Source organism: Notothenia rossii, assembly GCF_949606895.1.
Source record: "Notothenia rossii genome assembly, chromosome: 8".
NCBI classification, from domain to species: Eukaryota; Metazoa; Chordata; class Actinopteri; order Perciformes; family Nototheniidae; genus Notothenia; species Notothenia rossii.
In genome coordinates this window covers 13,904,995-13,929,815 of record NC_136906.1, presented here as the reverse complement: position 1 = coordinate 13,929,815, position 24,821 = coordinate 13,904,995, and the positions used below count along the sequence as shown (strand labels likewise).

At 39.1% G+C, this 24,821-nt stretch overlaps 2 protein-coding genes across 8 annotated transcripts; both read right to left on the bottom strand.

Moving 5' to 3' along the window:
• Positions 1 to 31: 31 nt before the first annotated feature.
• On the bottom strand, positions 32 to 17,684 carry rhot1a (ras homolog family member T1a). Of its 5 annotated transcripts, XR_013801854.1 has the most exons (21): positions 17,263 to 17,684; positions 15,163 to 15,221; positions 14,867 to 14,948; positions 14,675 to 14,718; positions 14,541 to 14,594; positions 14,325 to 14,377; positions 13,629 to 13,737; positions 12,298 to 12,399; positions 11,744 to 11,842; positions 11,493 to 11,601; positions 11,229 to 11,349; positions 10,633 to 10,717; positions 10,365 to 10,510; positions 9,406 to 9,506; positions 9,160 to 9,290; positions 8,406 to 8,489; positions 8,162 to 8,284; positions 7,347 to 7,549; positions 5,464 to 5,554; positions 3,029 to 4,628; positions 32 to 1,172 (listed from the first exon to the last, which is right to left on the bottom strand). XR_013801854.1 is itself a non-coding variant. In XM_079645761.1 (20 exons), the coding sequence occupies exons 1-20, from the start codon at positions 17,297 to 17,299 to the stop codon at positions 1,055 to 1,057; spliced, it is 1,983 nt and encodes a 660-aa protein (XP_079501887.1). In that variant the 5' UTR covers positions 17,300 to 17,680; the 3' UTR covers positions 32 to 1,054. The 5 variants fall into 5 exon arrangements, 4 of the variants coding, with proteins under 4 accessions (XP_079501887.1, XP_079501886.1, XP_079501884.1 ...); XM_079645761.1 differs by lacking the exons at positions 3,029 to 4,628; positions 5,464 to 5,554 and adding an exon at positions 6,174 to 6,296 and having other exon boundaries at positions 17,263 to 17,680; XM_079645758.1 differs by lacking the exons at positions 32 to 1,172; positions 5,464 to 5,554 and adding an exon at positions 6,174 to 6,296 and having other exon boundaries at positions 4,443 to 4,628; positions 17,263 to 17,680.
• A 1,096-nt stretch (positions 17,685 to 18,780) lies between these two features.
• On the bottom strand, positions 18,781 to 24,228 carry adap2 (ArfGAP with dual PH domains 2). Of its 3 annotated transcripts, XM_079646806.1 has the most exons (12): positions 23,961 to 24,228; positions 23,247 to 23,371; positions 23,058 to 23,149; positions 22,729 to 22,817; positions 22,342 to 22,454; positions 21,610 to 21,759; positions 21,433 to 21,516; positions 21,202 to 21,264; positions 20,799 to 20,876; positions 20,474 to 20,697; positions 19,945 to 19,990; positions 18,781 to 19,805 (listed from the first exon to the last, which is right to left on the bottom strand). In XM_079646806.1, exons 1-11 carry the CDS (start codon positions 24,046 to 24,048, stop codon positions 19,987 to 19,989), a joined length of 1,110 nt encoding a protein of 369 aa, XP_079502932.1. In that variant the 5' UTR covers positions 24,049 to 24,228; the 3' UTR covers positions 18,781 to 19,805; positions 19,945 to 19,986. The 3 variants fall into 3 exon arrangements, with proteins under 3 accessions (XP_079502932.1, XP_079502931.1, XP_079502933.1); XM_079646805.1 differs by having other exon boundaries at positions 18,781 to 19,990; XM_079646807.1 differs by lacking the exon at positions 20,474 to 20,697.
• Positions 24,229 to 24,821: the final 593 nt, after the last annotated feature.

Here is a 24,821-nt window from a genome sequence, read left to right as displayed (position 1 = left end):
TCTCAGGAAGAACACACAAGCACAACATGGCTTCAGATGGGTGTAAATGTCATTTATTACAGATATTTAAAACCAATTTTTGTCGTCCTCATTGCTCTTAAATGTTGCTGTCATTTAACCCTTACAACACATGGCTGGGCCAGATCATACCATTTTTTATTGTAAATGCTGGAAAAGAGAAGAATGAGAATGAACACTTTTTAATAGTTTAAAGGTGGGAGAGGTGCACTGAATGGCTGTTGTTAATGGCATAATCTGTTGATATATGGTGCTTCTAACTTCATAAAAATATACCATGAGGGACGAAACTCTATTTGAAAACCAGAAAAATAAAATCAGAAAAAAACAATACGTAAGGACTGCTTTGATAAAACTAAATACAAAAATACAAGGAAAATGTAAATCCTTCTGTTTCATGCGGTGCACTCAAAACAGACAAGAAAAACAAAGAAACAGGTTAATAAATAAACACACAAAATAAACAAGTGCATGCCAATCATGACCTCTCTAGTGTTAGATGCATCGCTAACACCTGTAGGAGCTTGTTGTGCGGTCTATGGGTCCAATTCTAAAAGTCCTACATGCATAAAATGCGGCATATACACTATATTTATTAACAGGTTCAAGTCCCTTTGTGGTGTTTCTGTATATGGCTGCCTCTCTCTGGTCTCCAACCATCTAACTAATGAATAATACTGACCTGAGAAATAAAAAGAGGACTGGATCAGCTGAAAACATCCAGTGTTTAGTAGTCGGACTATACTAGACAACATGTCAGCATTTACAGATTGAATGATTTCAAAAGTACGCCTGCTCCTTTTCCCACAACTTTAAACAGAAAAACTACACCACACTTCATTTTTTTTTATGCATATAAAATGTAACTAGGATTTTTCTCATTTGTTTCTTGCTTGTGTTGCATTGTGGGAAGGGGATGAGGCGGAGTTGAGGGTGGGTTAGTCAGCCAGTGTTTTTGAGTCTTTCAGGTAGGAGGGGAGGGGGCAGAGTCACCAGAAGGGGCCGGGGGGGGGGGAGGAAGTGTCACGCTGTCCCATCACCGCTGTTTGAGCAGTGCTCTGTACATGGCGAAGCCCAGCACCGCGAACACCGTGGCCCCCACGCTCGCTCTCAGCCAGAAGGTGGAGTTCTTCAGATCGGCCTGAGCCATGTGCCTGAGAGAGAGAGAGAGAGAGGGACAGGTCATGTGAGGGGGGGAAGCAACAAGGAAAAGGGGGAGCAGCATCTAAAACAGGGGTGTCCAAACTACGTCCATTTTGAATTGGCCCTCAGCTAATTCAAAACGTATACTGAAACATGGCCCACAAATGAACTTGTCATATATTGTACTTCTTTAATACAAATGTAAAAATATATTACAGCCCACTTTTCATATAAATTCGGTCAATTAGAGTTGGAAGAAATGTCACGCAAATCGTAGTTGATTTAAAAAAAAGCCCAATAACTTAATACATAACCAACTTGAAATCTACCCTTCATATTTCCTCTTCTTATAAGCAATCTGAAGCTTCTGTTTTAAGGAATGAGCTGCCAACACAATACATGAAACCCTATGGAGAGCTGTGATGTAGGCTGTTGTGTTTCTTAAAACATTTTCTAGTATCAAGAATAGTTTACCTACATTTGATTGATTTTCCTGACTTATAACTTACCTTATGAGGCCATAAACTTCTAGTGAGTGGCCCAGCCCTTCGTATATTTTTCTGTATGTGGCCCTCAGTGAAAAAGGTTTGGACACCCCTGATCTAAAACAATACGACGCCATTGTTAAAACAGCAGAGGGAAGAGTTGCCAACTGACTAGAGAAAGTCATGTGCCCTCCTCCCGTCTCTACAGTGGGGATTTTCTTAAATCAGGTAAATGAGGAATATCAGCGCCATGTGATACCAGCTTGAAACAGGAACACATGCTTTCTCTTGACAGTTGGTTTAGTTTTAGGGAAGAAGACAAAGGAAAGGTGTTGCTCTATGAGAAGCAGCAACTCTGATTCACACTAAGGAAGAAAACCAGAAAATAATATATATCACTGAACACCAGCTGATCTGGCAGGAAACACAAGCACTGGAGAACTAGAGTATGCAAGATAAAGAGCAAGCACTACTATGAGGCAACGGAGACAGCAACAAAGTACCACTGGTCTACAGCTACTGCAAACTCAGGAGATAAACCAGCAGAAAACATGTCACCTGTGCTCCCTCTGTTGTGAAGGGACAAAAACTTCAACTTAGCCCAGCCTTAAACCTTAAAGGGATGGTTGGACATTCAGAAAATAATTCTTCTGGCACAGAGTTGGATAATAGTTTACCTCTAATATCTATGAAACCCCAGAGACGCAAGTCAGATCTAAACTTATGTCTGTTCTTTGTTTACAACAGGATTTATACAATTTTTGCCACGGTCATTTTACGAATAAAAAATTGTTTCGGGAGGTAAAACAAAAAGGTTTGGGCAGATTCATTTGTCAGGATCATTCTTCTGTGTTTGTTGTTGTAATGCTCATGTCGGCCACAAGAGGCTGAACCACTTTGTGAAACAGGAAGGCTTTAAGTCCTATTTGGAGAATTAGGTTTAAATGTCACAACTCTGAATATCCAAACTTTTATTTTCTTACTTGTCTCCCAGGGCTTCAGTGCGTATCTTCCAGTAAAATATGATTTGTGCTAAGCTAACAGCTTAGCCTGTTAACATATGCCTGTTAGCTTAGCATAGCCTCCAGGAAATGAGTAGACTAACCAGCCGCTGAAGTCGCTTCATATTCAACGCACAGAAATGAAAGTGATATTGATCCTCACTGGAACTGTTCCTCTGAAGTCAATAAGATCATTCCCAAGATGTAAAACTATTCATATAAAGACTCCAGTATGTCTCTTTTTGCTACAGGACATGAACATTGGCAATAATGTTAAAATAGTGACCTTGTTGATAAATAGTGAAAAGTTAAACCTATCCAGGGCATACTCCCCAGTCCGGTATACAAATCTAACTCTGTGGAAGTGTATTCTGCTTTTACCTTTCTGGGGATTTAGTTGTTCAGCAGAGGCCTCCATAAAGATGGACCCTCCATGTTGGAGAGGGCTGAAACCTGCTGCACCTGAATTAAACCCTCCTGAGAGCAGGAAGCCCCCGAAGCCTCCACCCAGCCCGGCAGCCACCCACACACACAAAGTCACACCATGGCCGGGGTCGTGCGCACACACACGCTCAAACGCAGTGGGTAGAGTGGGGCGACCATTCAAAAATAATATTGACTTGGGCTGAAACTAACAAATATTTCATTAGCAATAATAACGCCGTTTACTTTTGTGATCAATTCATTATTCATTTAGTCTATAAAATGTAATAAATTGTGTTAAAAATACAGCTTAAATTCACATGGAAACTGGAACCAGAGAACCCATTGCGTCTAAAATACTAAAAACCATTGTCGATTATTTTCTAACATTTAATGATTAAATTAGCTTGAATAGACACAATACTGCCATGTGATACTTGATGTGTAATTATCCTATTATAAGTAAGCCGAACAATTTATTGTTATTATTATTATTAAAATATTATTTACATTTTCTGTATTGTTAAAATAGAGAACAAATCAAATTAAAACATCTAAAGTGATATCCGATCCATATCACCCCGCCCTACCCCGCCTGAAAATAAAAGGAACTGCGATCCCTGCCCACAAGCTCAACTATGATATAGCACTTTCAATATGTCACCGCGGCGCACACCACACACATAAAAGGCACAAAAAAGCTACCAACACATCACATTTATAAAATGTACACACCACATGGCGGCCATTAATCTAATTGTCATCGGGTAGGATAAATAACATTTAAAAAGTAATTTAATGTCTTTTAAATAAAGAACATGTGGATTGGTGTTTTTTCTGACTCTTTTGCTCGCCCCTAAATATTTTACAAACACTGTATGCCACTTTAGCAAAGCAAAATTAAGTTGTATTTTAAATACAAAATGACCTTTCTAAAGCTGCCTGACATTGCTTTTGCTGTTTCTGAGACCTTAGAAATTATTTAAAAAAAAAAAATCAAGATTACAATGTCAGGATATGTAAAATCAAAGCATAATTTATCCCGGTCGACCGATGCACTTTTTAGAAAACACCTCAGGCATTCAATGTGCTAGTGGCACTGTGCACTGCCAGGCCCATTAAGTGTCATGCTATTAATAGTGTAACAACCCCCAGAGGTTAAAAAGACAAAGGTTAGTGCTGGGTGCAACGTTACAGTATGCAGCTCCATGAACGCCCAAACACAAGCTCTGCATTCTATGCCATAATTGGCTGGAAAAACGACAGATTCCCCCAAAAATCTGCAAACACACAACACACCTCTGCCGTAAACAAACATACAAACTCTGCAGTGTCCCCCACTCCCCCCCCCCCCTTTCTTATAGTAAACACCAAGCTCTCTCTGATGTAGAGATTGATAGATGTGAGACATATTGCCAAGGACCGAGGCATGCCTTTGGTTATCCACAGAGGTAGAGAGCAGGTGAGCCATGCAACTTAGCAGCAGACTGATTAGCACAGGGTGAACACATGCAAGAGGAAGAGGAAGAAGGGCAGCCAAAAACATGTTTGTGAACTCCTATAGAGGGGAAGGACGAACACACAGACAGAAGATACAAGACAGGAGAAAACAGGATGAAATGACACGGTGGTGATTGGTACAACAGAACCTATTTAAACATCAAAGGAACACATTTAGATTTTAAACAATGAGTCTGTTACATTTTGAAGTCTAAACCCACAGGAAACCAGTACAGCTGTTTATATTTGAAGTATAGGTCCAATTGATATTGTGCTTTTTAAAATAAAATGTCTCCTGTTGGAGTAGACTTCAGTGTTAATGATGGAAATATAGACAAAGGGAGACTGAATACATACTAGGTAACGAATCAAGCACTCAATGGTTAATGATAAGGGTTGGTGCCAAAGAGAAATGAATACACAGGAAGAACTGCATGTGATTGAAAATGAACCACATATAATCATGCAGACATCAATGAGGTTTTTAGTTTGAATGAAGCACAAAGCAAAGTGAATGGCTGGTTTTTCTTCATCCTTTGTGCAAAGAATATGCTTGTTAGTCAAGATTCACAGTTTGCATATCCACTGCAGGAGGAAGTAGTAAAACCATTAAAGAAATGTGGTTTCATATATCAGTTTTTAACCCTTCAATGTTAAGAGTTGATATTTTGTAGGAATGATTGGCTGAACAACATAGATATATGATGTATTGCAGTTGTTTGTAGCATTATATATCCAGAGATATGAAAACATTGAAATGGTTTATTCCTCTGAATGACATAAAAAAGATTTTATCTGTAAAATGTATTAGTGTCATGTATGTGGGTTAGTAAGAGGGGTAGAGCATGCACTGCGCTTCATGCATTTTCCACACGGATTCCAACACACGTCACCTCCCTGGCTAGCAGCCCGTGTGTTAGCCGGCACAGCGCAGTCACACTTCGCTTTGTCAAACTGTACAGAGGGGGGGGGCGCTGGCTGGAGCTGCAGCAGAGACCAAAACATGACCATCGGCTTTTAAGAACATGACCAAGAAGTAAATAAAAAAACGTAGCTCACTTTTGATTTGTCTGAAAAGCATCTAATATACAACTCCTGTAGGAAGAGGAGTCCTACTTGATTTAGAAGGTTGAACACATATACAACTTTTTTAATTGATATTAAATTAATGAATCAATAAATTGATTAAAAACTTTGTTCACATTTATTTTGCTCATCAGTTTGTAAAAAGAGCCAACTAATGCAAACAAGCAGCAGCTTTTTGGCAGCCCAGCGTGAAGCAACAGGAGTATTTCCCAAAAAGAAATCCCCAGAGTATCAACATATTCACAAAAGGAAAGGAAGAGTACACTATTTATCCAAACCACATGTTTTTGGTATCAGTAACATCACATTCAATCCCATTTAATGTTCCCTTGTCCCTGAAGTGGATATGCAGTGTAAACCTGACCACAGAGGATCTGTCCCCATCACCATGTTAGAGAGCTTGGGTGGAAAAGGAGCCTCCCTGTGATGGACCCGGGGGGTCAGACTCGAGGGTGGGGCACACAGAGAGGAGGAAGGAGGCTATGCTAGAACACACAAGCTTAACCCGTGTATGAACCTGTTGAAAACGACCCTGCACAGCTGGGCCTTTATACTGCGCAGCAGCTCCAACTTGAGGAGGTTCTGACACAGGCAATAGGAGCACCTGTTGCAGGCACACATGCAGCGCAGACGGGCGTGGCTGTGGAGAGACACACAAAGATGCGTGTATTCACCACAACAGAAAGACAACACATACACAGAGGAGGGGGAGGCCAAGGTAGATGACCACTAGTATATAACCACTTAACTAAATAAAGAACCAGAGTTAAGAGAATACTTACTTCTGGGCTGCAGCCTGCACTGCTGCCATTTAACTTCTATTGCTCAACTCATAGACAGTAGACAGACGTATTGACAGGAAAACATTTATAATGAACTTGCCATGTCTAAACTTAAAGGAGAATAAACTCAAGAGACACAAGGAGAGGATATCCACAAAGAAAGGAAGGGAACATGGTCCCATCACTTCATAAACAGTTGGTAGGAGGAATATTATGATTCTAGTTAGAAGTGGTAATTATACATGCTTTTTTAAAGTGGCAAACCATTGAATCATTGCATACAATACAATGAAATGTAATATATACTATTTAGTAAGCACCTTAGCCTGAGCTGGGTTGACATTTTAAGTAGTTTCTGAACAATCTGTTCACTGTCTGACCCAGAATTTACCCTCCATCATTAGATCGCATTACTACTCAAACTCATGGCCTAGAACAGTGGTTCTCGTGCTTTCATTCAAGTGTAGACAATAGGATTAATGGCTTGATCAAATGAGATTAAGTAGCCAGGTCTCATTATGTTCCAATTATCTCCTCTGAAATCTCTTCTGATCAGGAAGCTTTAAAGTTTAGATACTGGTTCTGTAAAGTCTGTAAAGGATTGACCTCAAAGAGTCTCAGGCAGGGACTTATAGGCCTTCACACACACATGCAGCCATCTCACGAGGCAGCATGAGAGACCCAGAATATGCATCTAATTTGTGTTTAGCAACTTTACACTTAACACAGCAAATACATGTCAACTTTCAATAATATTCCCATGATGTAACCTTTGAATATCTCAGGCACTTTCTGATCCAAACAAGCAGGAGAGAGGTCAAAGTGGACAGGCACACAGAGGAAAAGTAATAGCCATGGTGGATAAGGCTTAAATAGTTAAGTGAGATCACAAAGGGTTTAATACTCACGGATACATGGCCATGGTGGTGAGTCTGGTGTAGATGTCTTTGCTGGGGGCCTCGATGGTGCTGCATGTGAACGGCTGGGGGGGGTGGAGCTTGTGCTTGCGGCAGAACTCGTGCGGGGAGAGGCTGTAGTGCTGCCGTACTTCGTGCAGGTCAGACTTGGCGGCGAGCATCACGCAGGGCGTCTTGCTATCTATGAAGTATTGCTGCCAAACAGAATAGTTCAATGTTACTCGCTGGACCGTGTGCAGCCGGCCTTTACGAGCCTTAGTGCATCATTTCGTCTTCTAGAACAGTGGTTCTCAACTGGTCAGGCCTCGGGACCCACTTTTTACTTGGTCAATAAATCGCGACCCACCATTTTGAACCACTCAAATTTATTCAACAAAAAATCGTGCAGTAATATATATATATATATATATTTGCTTTTCATTAAAGTGAAGTACAGTGCATATATCCCGTATATCCCTTCACAGAACCCAAGTATGCTTTTAAAAAGGTTTAATGAGATGATGGAATCAAAGCTGAACTGTATAACAATAGGCAGACATGCTGAAAACACCAGAAGGGGGGTACTATTATATAAAAACGCATTCTGGTACACTGAGAAGAAAATAAATACATCTATTACTACCCAACATATTAATAATATGTTCTGCCATTGTTTGTTTTTCACGGACCTTAAAAATAAAAGTTTGAAAAACAAACAAAAAAAACTTCAAATTTTTTCTTTATTTTTTTCTTCACTCACACATCCGCGACCCACCAGAAAGTGGGTCGTGACCCACCAGGTGAGAAACCACTGTTCTAGAACATACCTTGTACACTTTGGCGCAGTATTCAAAAGAGCCTGGGTTGTTGACGTCATACACCAGGCAGACTACATCACAAGCAAGGTCCGCCTCTGACAGGAAGTCGAAGTCTGGCATCACCTCATGGAGCTAGTAGAGCAGACAGAGAGAGAGACTGAGTGTGCAGGTAGAGGTATTAACGCACAGTCAGGTGCGATACAGATTATATCACAGTAATCCAAACAACAGATGATGAGGCGGTAGTTCTTACCAGCAGGTATTTTTCCTGACAATAAACGTAGGTCCTGCTGATGGCGTAGAAGGATTTGTGGTCTTCTCTAATCCGCCTCTGTGTCTGTGGTGGGGAACAAACACATTAATAGCAGGAACCCATCAACACTGCTCATAAGAGGGTTCCCTGCGATCTGGCCCGTTTGCTCCAACTCTGATTTGAAAACTTAAAATGTACCATAATAATATTTTAGCATTCTCTTAATTTTGTATAATAAATCAATTCTACCCGTTTTGGAATGTTCTATGAATTATGTAATATGAGTAAATAATACTGTAACATTGGCTCACATTTCACTTTACTGGCACTTTGCCTCAACACAGACTCTATGCATTACATTAATGCACACCAATATTTTTTATTACTGACCATTTTTATTCCTTTGCAATATAAATACTGTTATATTTCATTATATTTTTTATTATTTTTATTATTTTTCTAGTTCTCTACCTGTGTTTTTAATTCTTGTTTTAATTCTATGTACCGAAACCAAGTCAAATTCCTCGTACGTGTAAACCTACCTGGTAATAAATCTGTTTCTGATTCTGATTAACAATTTATCTTCTTTCATCTTCGACAAGCTTGACCAAGTTTCATATATTGCACATTGTTTGTTTTACCGAGGACGGACAGGATTACACTCCGTGTGCTTCCAGTAAGACACACTGGGAAAAATATCCCTTTAAAAAAAAAAAAGAGTTTGAAATAATGTGAAGCTGTGATTTCCCCTCACCTGCAGGTTCTTGCCCAGGAACGCTTGCAGGAAGCCGCTCTTCCCGCTGCCTCGGGCGCCCAAGACGTTGCACCGGAAGACGCTGCGCTGAGTCTGTTTCTTCTGCAGATCGATGCGCTTGTTACGTGTCACTGAAAGAACAGGGAATGCACATTTTTCACAAGTGAGAACATGCATGATCAGTGGCAACATACATTCAAAGTAATGCTTTTATTTTTTAGGCATAAACGCAAACATATCTGTTACCTGTAATGGCAGCAGCTTGGGACTCCTGTTCATAGATGATAGAGTAGCCAAGGTACCCTAAGTACTCCAAACTACGCTGTACATCGAGATATGTTGTCAAGCTAACACAGAAACACAAAGAGCATGATGAGTCTGAAGGCATGAGAGATTTATACATTATGTTGTACTTAATCATGTAGAATACACAGATAAAAGTACATCATGCCATACTGTGAATGCTATCGGGGTTTATAACACTAAAATAGGCACGAGTGTGTGTGTGTGTGTGTGTGTGTGTGTGTGTGTGTGTGTGTGTGTGTGTGTGTGTGTGTGTGTGTGTGTGTGTGTGTGTGTGTGTGTGTGTGTGCGTGCGTGTGTAGGAATCCTGAAGTCAAATCTAAAACCGTTGAAGACCTTTTTTAAGACCCTTTCCATACATTTTAAGACCTCATCGCCACTCTGGTTACCTTGGCGACACACTTTAACTCACATTGACTATATACAGTATTGATTGTCCTTCCTCCTTATCTTCCAACCATTTGAACGCAAACTTGCATTTCCCCATAACGATGTTGCTTAGCAACCGGCGTAAACGGACTGTTGCGCGCTATCAAGCAGTGAGCGTGCGATGTCCTGTTCAGATGACGTCAGATCCAACGGGATGCCATAAATAAACTACACAGAATCACACTACACACCTGCAATGATTATATTCTGGCAGACTGTAGAATACAACCTCTTTGGACCATTTATATACTTATTGAAAACAAGCTACAAAATGTAATACCTTGGAAAATGCCGTTTAATACTTTTTAATAGCCTTCATTTTCGCTAAATTGATTTATCAACTTTTAATATTTTCTAAGACCCTGCTGACAGCCTGGTGTGTGTGTGTGTGTGTGTGTGTGTGTGTGTGTGTGTGTGTGTGTGTGTGTGTGTGTGTGTGTGTGTGTGTATTAATAGCTATGTTCCACACTCACGTCCACTGGGAGAGGTATCCCTGGTATGTGATCCATCCCTGTTCGTTAGTGCCCACCGTGTGGTTGACATCCGGGCCCCAGGGCATGTAGGGAAACACTTTGAACAAGTCCTTCACCTCCTCTGGTGACAGCGCACAATCTTTGTCCTGGGTCGTACCAAGCGCACACAGTTACAGTCACACATTTGAACATAAGAAAACAGAATAAGCGGTATCATGCATTTTAAATAACAGTAACAGGTTTTGTAGATTCATTGCCAATCACTCACTTTGTCATGTTTGTCGAAGACACTCTGGAGGAAGAGGTAAGCGTTGTGATTGAGCTCTGTGGTGCAGTCCGGGGGGATCTTTACCCTGCGATACAGGGACACACAGAAACAACCACTTTCAAAAGGGGACAAAGGAAGAAAGAATCTCACTAAATCACTTCATATACCAGGCACTCAACCAGAACACATCTGTTAACAAGAGGAAATGACTGATAGAAATTACGTCATTTCAACAGAGGAACACGACATCCATAAGAGGATGACGATGAATGATAACTTAATAAAAACACTTTTATGTATCATTTTGTAAAGTTATAAATGAAACAGGGCTGCAATAATGTGACTGATGAATCTGGATCCATTAGGCATGAAACATTTTTGTAAAAATATATTTGTTTGCAGCATCTTTCGAGCTGCGACCATTATTATTATTGTTCTGTAACTATTTTGATTTGTATGAACTGTTTACAAGTCGAATTTCAAGGAAAAATGACCAATATCCTTTGGTTCAAAATGTCTGATTATTTTTCTTTGATGTTGTAAAACAAAGACTACCAAGCTACCAATAACCCTTGTGTCTTTAAATGTGCCCTTACATGGGGAACAGGTATTCCTGTGTGAGCTCCAGGTCGTCGTCATATCCAAACCTCCTCAGCACCGTCCAGGTGGTCTCGTGTCGGCCTCGCTGGATGAAGAGGGTGTGGAGGAACAGGAAGCCTGATATAGAAGACACAAAAAGTGATAAGCAAACGCCTACAAATATAATCAGAAAAGGAGAAGGTATTTTGAGGGGTTATGAAGGGGAATAGGTAATACATTAGAGGAAATAGGAGGAAACTAAAACCATAGGAGTCTCTGACCTTTGAGTGTAAGTCCGTCGTCGTTGACTCCATCCGTCATGTTTCTCCTGACCACATTCTTCACATCCTCTAAAGCCTGAGGCGCCAGCGGTGTATTGAAACACGTTCTCTGAACAAACAAGCCATGCATAGTGTGCCGTGAGAAAGCTGATGGGTGTTTTTATGTTTGGTTCATGTTTAAATCTGCCACATTTTGTATCTATTCATGAACAACTGGTCGACAGTGACACTATTAAAGTGGAGAGCCTTACCTGGAAGAAGTTGAGCTCATTGTCATTGAGGATGCCGTCGTTGTCCAGGTCAGACACTTTAAAGATTCTAGTTAAAGACTTGATGCAGGAAGGCTTCAACTGTAATAAAGAAGAAATATCATTATCAAGGTGGTTAAATGTACTTATACAGAAACGCTTAATTCAACAGTAAGCATAGTGGCAGCTAACGCTAGGGGATGCACCAACACAACTTGTTGTCATCTCAGGGTATCTGCCATACTAGACACATCACTTAAGGCTCCTTTGACCCCTAGTTTAAAATCTAAACACAGCTCATCGACTGGTATCATTGTTATGTAATGTGAGGCCAGGGCTTTCCGTGAGTCAAGTCACACGTTTACATTTTCCTTCATTCTTTTGGCTTGCTGGGGTTTATAGAGGAACTCAGAAACGTTGGTGTATTATGGGATTCATGTTGAGCACATTGAGTGTAGACCGTGTTGAGCTACTATTGGACTGAAAGACAGTCTCAACCTATTTGCAGGTTTGTCCTTAGCTGGATGTTAATCTCAGAAAGTCTTTAAGGCTCTCACCTCCTTCTCCTCCGGGCAGTACAGGGGTCCCGTCGGGTGGAGCACAGCCTTCTGGGCGTAGTAGAACAGCTCGGAAATGTTCTTCAGGTTTTTAGCAGAGCACTGAGGGGAAAGAGGGCAGATGTGTGGGAATAGAGGACAATTATCAGGCAATGCGTCTCTATGGAATTTAAAAGATCACTTAGAAAAAAAAGTCTATTACTATAACCTCCACAACAATCAAAGTTAGTTGAGTTAGTTGAATACACACTTTAATGATGTCAATAGAGGCTTCAAGGTCAGAAATAAGAGTTAGTCTAAATGTATGTTGGAAAGTAACTAAGTACATTTACTCAAGTTGAGTACAACTCAGAGTTCTTTTCTTTATGTTTGCTACTTTGTATTTCTACTCCACTATATTTCATATAAGAATATTTGATATACTAACATTACTTCATTTATTTGGCAGGTGTAGTAAAAATAGAAATATTGAGACCATATCAAATACAAAAATATTTTTAAAAATCTTTAAAATAGTCTATACCAAAAATAAGTGCAGCTTACACACATTCAAGAAAATAACACAGACAAACAAATGTGGGCTTAAGAATGAGTACAGAACTGTTTTCCATTATTTGTGAAGTTCAACTTAAGAAGAATTTTGAATCCAGAACTTTCAATTGTAACTGCAGAGTACTGCAATTTTACCTAAAAAAAACATTATAAAATGGTTGGACACTGACAAAGAAACAGAGATATAAATAACTTGGAGAAGCAGGAGTTACAGCCAATCGGGGGCCCTGGTTGGACACTGAACTAGCAGTAAAACATTAGTGCGTGTGTGTCCCCAGGTGAGTGTCCCCTAACAGAATCACTGCATGTGCCTTCTCTCACGTCCTCCTCCTCTCCCTCTGTAACCTTGTTACCCTCTCAACACACTCACAGTCCATCAGTCGATGGCCTTAGAGAGCGGGATTCAGAGAAATAAATCTATCAACTACTCAGTCAGATTGTAAGTGGAGTCAGGAGCGCAGCGGGGGGGGGGCGATCTGTCCAGCACAGAGCCAGCCTCTCTGACAGTCACTGCTTATATTGGATTTCATTGGATGCCAATTAATTGCTCTTAAGTGCTTCATCAAAGTACTTTCTTTGATATTTAACTGAGTTGGACATCCACACACCTCTTCCTCAATAGACCAAAAAGGTTTTTTATATCTCTGTGTGTGTGTGTGTGTGTGTGTGTGTGTGTGTGTGTGTGTGTGTGTGTGTGTGTGTGTGTGTGTGTGTGTGTGTGTGTGTGTGTGTGTGTGTGTGTGTGTGTGTGTGTGTGTGTGTGTGTGTCGATGTCTTACCTCTACACATGTCTCGATGTCCTGGTATTGATTCATGATTGGCAGGATGGTCTCCATGCTGCTGTGTTCCACCAGGTCCGACTTGTTCCCCACTAGGATCAGTGGTACTCTGCAGAGAAAGTATTTATAACCACATTATAGAGCCAGCACCATAGGTTGATTAAACAATTATTTAATTGACAGAATAAATTATAGGCAGCTTTTTTAATGCCAAGAATTGTCTGGTTCGCCTCTCCAGAGTGAGGATTTGCTGTTTTTCCCTTTTTTATATGAATGAGAATGGTTTTGGGGGGATTTTGAACTGTTGGTTTGACAAAATGTACATATGAGAAAATGGTTATTAATTGATATTAAAAATAGTCATTAGCAGCCCTACTAGAATATGTTGTCGTAACGCATATTCGCTTTAATTACCTTGAAATCATCTTTTGAAAAATGTCATCTTTAAACAACACATCAAATTAATCTGTATTCATTCATTTAATTTACAATAATTAGCATTGGTAAAACAGAAATAATGATTCTATATTTTAAAGTGTGGCATGCAGTTAAGTCAGTATTAGCTCAACAATGGTAAGCCCTCTTTTGGACAATAATCTCAAAATCCTTAGCTCCCAGCACTCTGATTTCAAGTCTGCAATGAAGTGAACCACAAGGAAGACGAACACACATCTATTAAAATGGCTGAACACACACCTGCTATCCTTGTCTGTTCTGTCATTTATGAGAGGGATCCAGTGGCTTGTCACCTAGAGGAGTAAAGCACAACATCAAACACTGCAGCGGCACAAACACATATTTATTTTCTCAGACTAAGATGATTAGAAAAAGCTTGCCTTGTTTAAAATTCCAGAAATACTTCAGTCGTGTATTTGATTAACTCTACAGAGTACACAAAGACGCCATGCTCACCTTTTCAATGGACTTCTTGTTGTTGACTGCGTAAACTATGCAGATAACATTGGCCTGTAAAGACAAATATCAATATCAACAATGTGTTCAGGCATTACTGAACCAGAGGAAAGTGGGAATTAGGTCAAACATACCTTTGATATTTCTTGGAACAGCTGCTCTTCTGTCTGTTCTGCCTCTATACGGTGTCAAAAAGGAAACATCACTACAGTAAATAATATGTCATCAAGCTGTGCTGTTACCGAATTAATCTATTACTCAGATTATATTCGGTAGGGATTGATATCAGACATGCAGCCCATGTGTGTGGTAGGTGGGAGATGTACCTGAATAGTCCACAATGTGTGTGGGCACCCTCTCTGGGGTGACATCAGCTGGGATGGTGATCTCCTCAGCTCGAAGGGGAACCTGGGAGATAGAAAAAGACGATGAATTCTTCTGACAACAAACACACATCTAAAAATATAACATGTGTTTCTCCTTTTTACCCTCATGGTTCTGACATCACCAAATAACATTCAGACAAATCTACAGACAACCGCCCAGCCCATATTCATTTGATCAGGATGCAACATAAATGATTTCAACGGTATCCATCCCCTGATTTCCTGTTGTTACATACCTCATCAGGAAACTCCTCACTGACCAGAGACATGATCAGCGATGTCTTCCCCACCTTGGCTGTACAGACGAAGGACAAAGAAATGTGTCGTTACAATCTGGAATTACATACATCTTTGACTGACAATGGGGTCGTTAACACGTGACCTCTCCTCCATTTGTATTGAGTGCTCTGGGTAATGTGTTAAGTTACAGAGCGCAGACCAGAGCAGCTGAAGCAGGGTCAGAGCTGAAGCCGAGTGCAACGGTTCCCAAAGAGCATTCACTGAATTCCAGCTCAGAGCAAGGAAACAACACATGGTGGAGAAATACAGTCTGAGAGTAGAAAGGTTAGACTAAGAGTTGCACGTGTATTCTAAGTAACTCATTTGAATTGGATATTTTAAGTGAATTCTCCACATTTACTCTTAATTGTCATCCTCACTTCACAACATTCTCTTTTAAATGAACTAGAATAAGCTTATTTCTACACCAGAACAAATGCTAGTAAAAAGAAAAAAAGAGCAATCAAAAAAACAACAAATCATCCAACTCTTTTACAATGTAATCACTATATAGATATATTGAAACATACATATTCTAACAGACATAATAACATTCATAAGTTGCCATTTCTTGTATTGAATGATTGGATTTAAACTATTCATTGATTATCCAATTAGTCTATCACTCTAATTATCTTGATGCATGTTTTTTTCGGTTTTCTATATTATTATTGGAAATGTAATGTTTTGGGGTTATATTTTTGGACTGCTGGTTAGATAATAAACATCACTTTGAAAACGTCTTGGTGCCTGGGAACTGAAAGGGTATTTTTATGAACACAATAGAGAGCAAACAATGAATTGAACAAATGATTGTCAGATTGATCAATCAGGAAACGGACCCCTTTAAGCCCCAGGTTGCAGCCCCTCTGGTCCCTCAGTGTCTTCACAGATCTGTGACCCCACAGACTCTGATGAACTTTACAACTCTGGCGAAGGCACATATTATTTAGCGTTCCTTTTTTCAGGAACAGTCAGTACCAACTCGCCTTATGTGACAAAGTAGGGCATCAGGCATAGCCTTAACTGAAGTAGAAATAGTACTGACAACACACGCTTTCAAGAGAACAAACAGACCAGGTGATAGAGTTTTTCAACGATGAGTGTGTCGCCTTTATGGCTTTACTCTGCCCTCACATCGAGTTCCTGGGGAAAGTTAAGATCTTGTAATAACAAAGACCCAATATTCACTATATTTATATTCTTGTTTATACAATCTAAATCAATTACACAGCAGGCTAGAAATAAATACCGCCTTCATACTACTTAAGTGCCTTTGTAAAGCATTTACACCTGGGATCATTGTTATTTCCCACAGCCTGAACATGAGATAATGTCTGCTCATGAGAAGTAGCTTATTGAGATATGGCAGCACATGGAAACACTCGTGATAAGGTATGATGCACTGTGAGATACTTAAATGGAAACAGCAGACCGAAACCAAAGCTCAGGATATTTATTCTTATCAAAGTCTTTGAAAAGGTTACAGTCACTAAATGGGTGATTTGAAGGCAGAACAGCCACTCACTGCACATACACTCACATGTTTTAGTATATTGTACACAGTGTGTTTTCATGTACACTATGTTTAGTACAATATGTTCAGTAGTTTGGCATATTATAGAGTATTCTCATGTATTCTGTATATGTTATAATGTGGAGATACTCCTCTGAGGTATGTTTGACTGCTAATGTGTATATATTGCTTTTACATTTTGAATGTCTATCCTTAAGATTTGCTGTCAAAATGCTGCTGTGACAAAATAATAACCCAACTTGGGATAAATACAGTAGCCTATCTATCTATCTATCTATCTAACCAGGGCTAAAACAAATTCTAATTTATATTTTAAATTCTCTTATTTTCTAAATTCCCTCTTCAGTCTTTAAAATGTCAGAGATGCATTACAAAATCATAGTGTTTTTTCACCATGTGTATTTCCTAAATATCTATCTATCTATTCACTGGGTGCATCTGCTAGCTGTAGCCTCTAGCTACCTCACTAGCATGTTAGCTAATAAAGCGTTCACCAGCTTCTGGATTAAAGGCTACTTACGTTCCCCCACAAGCAGTATCCTCACATCCTTCCTCATGTTTTCTCTTGCTTCCTTCAACAGAAAGGACAGTGTTTATTGTCTCATGAAGTCCTCTGGATAGCGTCCTCCTCTAGTAGCAGGCCCGCGCACTGAAGTCCTGTCAAACTCTCCTTTGTAGGACAAAACGGACGGACTGTTTTTGGAGGTCCTCCGTGTTTTCTACGCTCTTCTTATTAACGAACGACTGTTCAGCTCGGGAGTAAATGTCATTCAGAGACCAGTGTGTGCCACATGTCTCTGTAATTTCACGTTAATCACACTCTTTTCGGCGCTTGTATAGCATTTCGCAGTGGATGTTACATGGGAATGTCCGACCTCCAACACCCGGCAACTACAGCAAGCCGGACAGGACAAACTTCAGCTGGATGAAAATCGCGTTATGCTGCTCTCTTGTGCCAAATAGAGGAGCTGCACTGTTCGTGATTTATTATCCATTGGTGCATAGGCAAAGATATCTCAATCAAAAATCCCATACCTTACACTCCTGTTATTGAGTTTCAGGTAATAGCAAAACCTTTAATAGCGACACCATTTTTGACGCTCATAAACAGTTATAACTGGCTCTGAAGATAAACTAAATATTATAGCAACTCAAAGATATTGTTAAAGATACGTGCAATTGTAACTTTCAGAGCATTGAAAGTATGTGTTATAAATGTTGTTGTATCCACAGAATACAAGGCTACCAAGCAAAACAACAGAAATTAAGATATAAATGTAGAAATACATTAAGATATATAATAATGTGTGTTCTGTTTTATTCTCAACTTTTATTTTTTTATTTACACATTGATTGATTTATTTCCTTATTTATTTATTTTTTGTTGTATTTATTACCACATTTATTTCAGTTCTTTTTACATTTATTTATTCTTGTATTTTTGTATTCCTGTATTTATTCATGTGTTTACGCATTTATTTATTTGTTACTTATGTCATGTTCTGTCTTCAATAAGTCTACAAAAGACTCAACATGGATATTCTCATCAGGGAGATTAGTTGAGGGAATCCTTTATATATATACATATACGTATATATATATATATATTAATGTTGGTATAATGAGTAATGTGCTAATTTTATAAACACACTTGTCTTCTTGCATGTCTGGTTAAAACGGATTAAATATTTTTGTTATTGTCTTGTTTTTCTCCGTTTGTTGCGTATTATTGGACATTGGTATTAATGGACATGTATGTTGTGTTTATGGATGCATCTTATCTAATTTAACTGAACATTTACTAAACATCAGAATAAATATCAAATGTAAACAGATTCACTGAGCAGCTACTATTTATGTCGATAATAATAAACATGTTTCAATCATCATTGCACTAAAGTTCAAGACAAAGTATAGTAACATTATCATGATTTAATAAGTTGCATTTGCAATAATATTACATTATATATTAATATAATAATACTGTAGAATAATATTCAACTGCTGTTTGTTAAAAAAGATAAAACAAATCAGGGAATTAGGTAATTGAATATGTTTAATATGTAATGTTATATTACAGTATTTGCATATTTGTAAGAAAATAAGAAACGTAAAAATATCAAATGGTAAAAACAGCATGATACAATACATATGTGTTCATCTCATGTCAACGGTTTTTGATCATAAGTGTGGATTTTCACATAATGATACAGTATTTCCTGAAGTCTCAGATGAAGCATCAGATCTAAGTCTAAGTCTATACTGAGATGATTTTTGAAAGCTCAGCTTGCGTGACCTCCTTGAAGCAGTTTAGGGCTGGTGCATTTGATGGAGCAAGTACAGGATGTTGTGGAGAGGCAGATTGGTTTGAGGAGGCTTTGGCGATGTTAAGCCTGATGTTTTCAATTTTTGTTTAAAAAACTTCCATAAAGCGGTTGCAGTCATCAGTTTATAAGTGTGGATTTTCACATAATGATACAGTATTTCCTGAAGTCTCAGATGAAGCATGAGTGTGTCAGTTGAAGTGTGTAACGCCCAGGTCTAGGGGAACCTAGGCGCAGCACAAAATTGCACTCTCCCCACTCCGAAGAAATGGACATTGAGACTGAAAAATGCCTTAGGTAATTGGAATTACCTGTTTGTTTTTAAAGGAGGCGAGACAACCCACATAAACAAATAACCCTGGGCATACATACATCTTGCCTAACAAAATAAGTAAAATAAAATACAGGCTTTTTACCTAACCTAACGAAAAAACAGGAGAAGACAGGATATGAACAAAAGAAAAGGGTTTCGCACTCCTGGGCAAAGCAAAGCGTGTCTTTCAAGATAGATTAAATTAGCTTATCTTTACAAAGATACCAAAATGTACAAAAGGACCGGTAATCTTTCGATTTAACCACACAGAACAATAGATCAGGTTTTCTACAACAGACAGTTGGGAGTAGGAGAGGTCGATGAGAGAGAGGGCAGAGGAACTGGTGGCTGCAGGTTAAATGCTCCTGTCTCTTCAGGAGGACCAATCAGCCTGTCGAAGGCAGCCAATCAGCTAACGGGCACCACCTGCATAATGACCCAGGGTCATAAGAAGTGACACTAGATCTAAATCAGTGCTGAAACGGCCCAGGTACAGCAGATCACTGCAGTATTTGAAAGTGTTTTAAAACCCTGCAGTCTTCCTCCAGAGATTCTGTTCACATACGTGTCTCAGTCTGTAGTTCATCTTTTATACTTGAGGTTGGCTTCAACTGGAATGAGAAAAAAAGCAAAACAATAGAGCATAATCTAACTGCACATGAATGATTAATGCTGTGGTTGACTAGAAAACCACCTGCAACAGGAACCAAAACTACTGAGTAACTCTTTTATTTTTGTATTAAGCACATTAGTAGCATGGATTTGTGCATGGCAACGTCACTACACTGTAGAACTGCACTGTACAACTGCACTGTAATTCAACTGCTTTACTTTGTTATTTTATTATATTATCAGTATTTTTACTTTTATTAACCATAGTGACACTTGACCTCGTTACTTTAACTTGTCAGGACCTCAGTTTTTCAAAGTTTTCCTTTAATTGCTAAAGTTTCTATTAAACCATTTGTATATTTGATGTATTCCTGTATTCTTTTCTCATTTACTGGTACTTATTTCTGAGCCGTTAAACCTGAAATGTTCCTCTAAGATCAATAAAGGCTTATCTTAGCTTAGTATGTTCTGGCCTTGCTTACTGGTGCAGTGGAGACATGGGTCTGGACAGGACCAGTTTGAGGGCGTCCAGCCACTCCTTCTGCTCGCTGTCCTGCTCGCACATGAAGACAAACTGTCGCGTAGGTGTCTCCACCATGACACCCCACTTCCACTTGTTTCCCTGAGCATGCTTTGGGACACACTCCTTCACAGAGTAACCTTTCTTCTCTGTGCCGATGAACACCACCCCTAACTCCTCTGCATCCTACGTTCACAGTGATGAAAACAAGACACACATAAAGGTTGTTTCAAGTGCTTGACAAACATCATTAAAGAAAGCATTGGGTTATAAAGAGAGTTCCTCACCAGCTGGCCTTTGAAGTAGAACAGCTTCCTGTTTTGAGAGTCCAAAACAAACCACCTCTTTTTGAATGGCTCCTTTTGCTGTTAAATAAACATGTAATGCTTCACTTGAAAATGTACTGGGTAAATTGGCACATTTTCTGCCCAAGCTTCGACTCCATAGCTTAGCTCCTTATATCCATTCTTACAAAAGAGATAATTACATTTGTGTGTGTAATTTGTGTGAGTATGTAAGAGGAACAAAAAACCCTCATTGTGTTTCTACTGTCTAACAACACCAACTCTGCTAGTGAAGACTGTGCTTTTCTCATTGCATGCATAAGTCAAAGCTGCTTTCAAGTGCTGACAATATAAATGTACAAATAAATCATATTTATATTTAATGTTTGGTTCTTTACCAACTTACCAATGGCCCTGTCTTTTCCATGTAGCCCTCTTTGAGGTAGTTTCTTGTTATCTTTGGTATCAGCTGACAGAGAGACAAAATTGTGTGTTAAGCTTTAAAACATAAATCAAAAAGAGACAAAAAGGTCGCTTTATTGCCGTAGATTTCCACTGCATTTAGTGTGCTTTTTCATGCATGTTAATGTGCATCATCTTGTCAGTCATTATGGTTTTGAGAAGGTTTGATGCTTACTTCTGCATCCCTCCCAGTCGGGTACGCTGTCCTCAGGTATGCATAGCGAGCAGCACGAATAGCATTGTACCATGTCACTATTTCCTGCAGTAAAGGCACAGAAACGTAGCTTTTAAAAATCAGTACAAACATTTCTGGTAACTGATATTTATGCTTTCGATGATTAAGCATTCCCACCTCAGGATTCTCGTGATAGACGTAGAGGTTCCTGGTGTGATCGTCGTCTTCGTAGGTGATCTGCAGCCCATTGGGATGACCAATCTTCTCTGGTTGGAAAGTGGCGTTTATATCCTTGATGGAGATTAAAGCTTTAGGACCTTTGGACTCCTGGATCACAAATAGATGAGCAGAGTTAGTAGTAAGGATAGAAAACCTTAATCAATAAAAATGCAACTCATTTGTTGTAGCCAGGCCAGTCCTACGTTTTGGTCTGGACTGTAATAACTCAGCTGTACTTTGTTTTAGTGCAAATTAACAAACCTTAGCATGCTGAACACCAAACTGAGATGGTGAACGAAGTAAACATTTAACCTGCATGCTAACCATGCCATTCGGAGAATGTTAGCATTTAGCCTGAAGCACTTCACTGCGGGTTAAAGGGATAGTTCTGATTTTTTGAAGTAGGGCGTCATGAGGAACTAAGGTTGTTTGTTTGTATCGTTAAGTGACTTGTTGTTTTAAAGGTTTAGTACGAATGCACCAAAGTGCCGACTTCAATCTACTGTAGATATTACACTGACTATAGATAACTCAAACCCTCTTACAAAAGAGCCAATATATTCCTTTAGATTGGAAAAGATAATATCAATACACTTGCTTTTAGATTACACATGTAAGATATATTAAAATAGTGGTTTTGTGTATGGCATACAGTGCAGATTAAATGTGTAAAAGCTGCAGGAAACACACATTTTCCTTGTTGTAGTAGGTCAGAGTAAATTCTCTCTCTGACAGTACGAACTTCCTCTTCAGAAACTGTGCGTTCTCTTTCCCTTTTTTCCAAAGCAACCCTTCATAGAAACCTGGTAATAATGCAAAAACAAAAAGTGTACTGGGTCAAAGATGAGGCAATACACCCGGGTCTTAAAATTATTAAAGTTTGGTTCAGGTAAACATATAGAAAAAACTCTGTCCAGCTCTCACTTCCTGGCTGTTTTGTAATGCAAAGAACAGGTTTTTCTTGAACGGTTCTCATCTGCATGAGGAACCATATTGTTCATTGTAGAATAACGACAACAGGCTGATAAGGGTTTTTGTTCTGCAGTAGGCGTGTGTTTGAAACTGTGAAAACGTCACCTGTGGTGTAAGATAATGGTGGATACTTGGTTTCTCCTGTGAATTCCATCCTTTCATATTTAGCCCGAATCCACTGCTCTTTTAAGACGCTGCGGTTCAAGAGACAGACATACAAATATTTTTAGACAGGCAAAACACACTTCTGCAAACAGTGGCTATTATAAGCTGCAGTATCACTACAAGGAAATGAATCATTAAGCTTTGAATTAGCAGCAGAAATGCATCTTCTACAGTGAGTTGCACTATTGTTGTGGCATTGCATTGTCAGCACTTGGCGCACATAATAAAATATTACATTTCTAAGACAGTTTTTGTCAAAAGTTACTTACACACAGTCACTTTCCTTGGGCCGATAGTAATATGGTGGAACAGCTTTCTCGTACAAAGCTCGGTTTTTGGCATTGCCATTGGACGTCATGAACTTAATAAAAAAAGACACACCTGAAGGTTACAGTTCACCTGAAGAATGAATATCTTACTGGATCAATCATTTGAAAAGAAAGGCAGGGGGACAGTACCTCTACCATCTTATCATCCCAGTAGTCCAGCTTTATGGATTTGACCCGGTTGGACAGGCTGCGGTGGATGCCAGAGCAGTTCAGACACACAAACACACCCAGCGTGTAGGAAGCCCACTCTGGATCTGAGGTGTGCAGAAGAAGTGGGACTAACATTAAACACTCAAGGCTAGATTGTCCTGGCTTTTACGCTGTTTTTCTTTACTGGAATAGCCTGTCTTTTAAATATATTCTTAATCTTATTGTTTTCTTAACGTCATCTATTTATCATGTTTTACATCTTGTACCTGTGTTAAGCTGTAATGTAACTTTTTTTTTTTTAAGATTCTGATGTTATGAAGATATTACTGCTATCAAGTTGAATGAACAAAAGAAAGTGGTTTATGCACGACACTTTATTTTGTATGCTACACGTGGACTTACATCATGCATCAGTGTGCATTTCCCCATACAACATTAGAGTAAATCAAACTACCACAAGAGTGGCTTTTGCCCACTTTCCCTGGTTGGTAAATCAGCCTTGTTTGCATTGACAGAATTACATTCACAGTCACCTGACAATAACACAACTGCATTGAAATATCAGATTTAAGCTTACTTTTTTTCTTCTTATCTAAAGGGTGTTGGCTCTGCATCTTACATTTAAATATTTGAAATAAGCTTATAATATAGATAAAATATCGTGTAATGTGTGTTAATATAACAGTTGCTTACCAGGAGCCCCGCAGTCCGCACACCGGCTGTTGTCCGGCAGCTTTATAAGTTCCAGTACAATATTTGTGTTCCGCTCATGGTTTGCCATTTTGGTATAAGGTCACGGTCTCGACTAAATTTAGACAAAGAATCTTGTTTTCTAAACTAAACATGTTGCTCACATGGTTTTACGCGCGGCAAAATGCATCTACAAACTGGAACATGTGACAGATAAGAAACGTTTTGAATGTTAAAACACGAAGCGGGTGCGGACCTGTTGACCTTTCTGTCACTGGGGGTTGTCCTTTAATAGATTATCTCTCTGTGCAAAGTGGTTTCACAAAAAAAAACGCTGAGTCTTTGCGGAAACCGATCAAACCACTGCAGTGAATTTACAGGCTTTGCGCATTTAGCGTAATGAACCATTTGTGCCTGCCTCCAAAATACCATCCACCGTTTAGTCTCACTGAATCATCCCAGGACTGCACTGCAGGACCTTTAACCGTAGACTGTGTGAAGTTTATAACTATTGTCACCATGAACACTACCCACTTAATTTGTTTTGGTTTTATCTGATATTTGCAACATGTAAATGAGAAATTGTCTTATTTTGTCAAACATCTTATCATTTGATGAAGCTAGGTTAAACATTTTATTGTTGTTCGTTGAATTATTAGGAAGTATTTTTGCGTATATTTTTTGTAGACATAGATCAGAAAATACTATCAACAGCCATGTTTTTATGAAGCAAATATTCAATAATTAAGGGTTTAAAAAGATGTATGAACAAAACCTTCAGAATATAGATAGAAATGGAGCTGGAAAGTTTGTGCTATTTTGGTGGAGATTTCTTCCTCAACGTATGAGAATAATAAAGTAAAA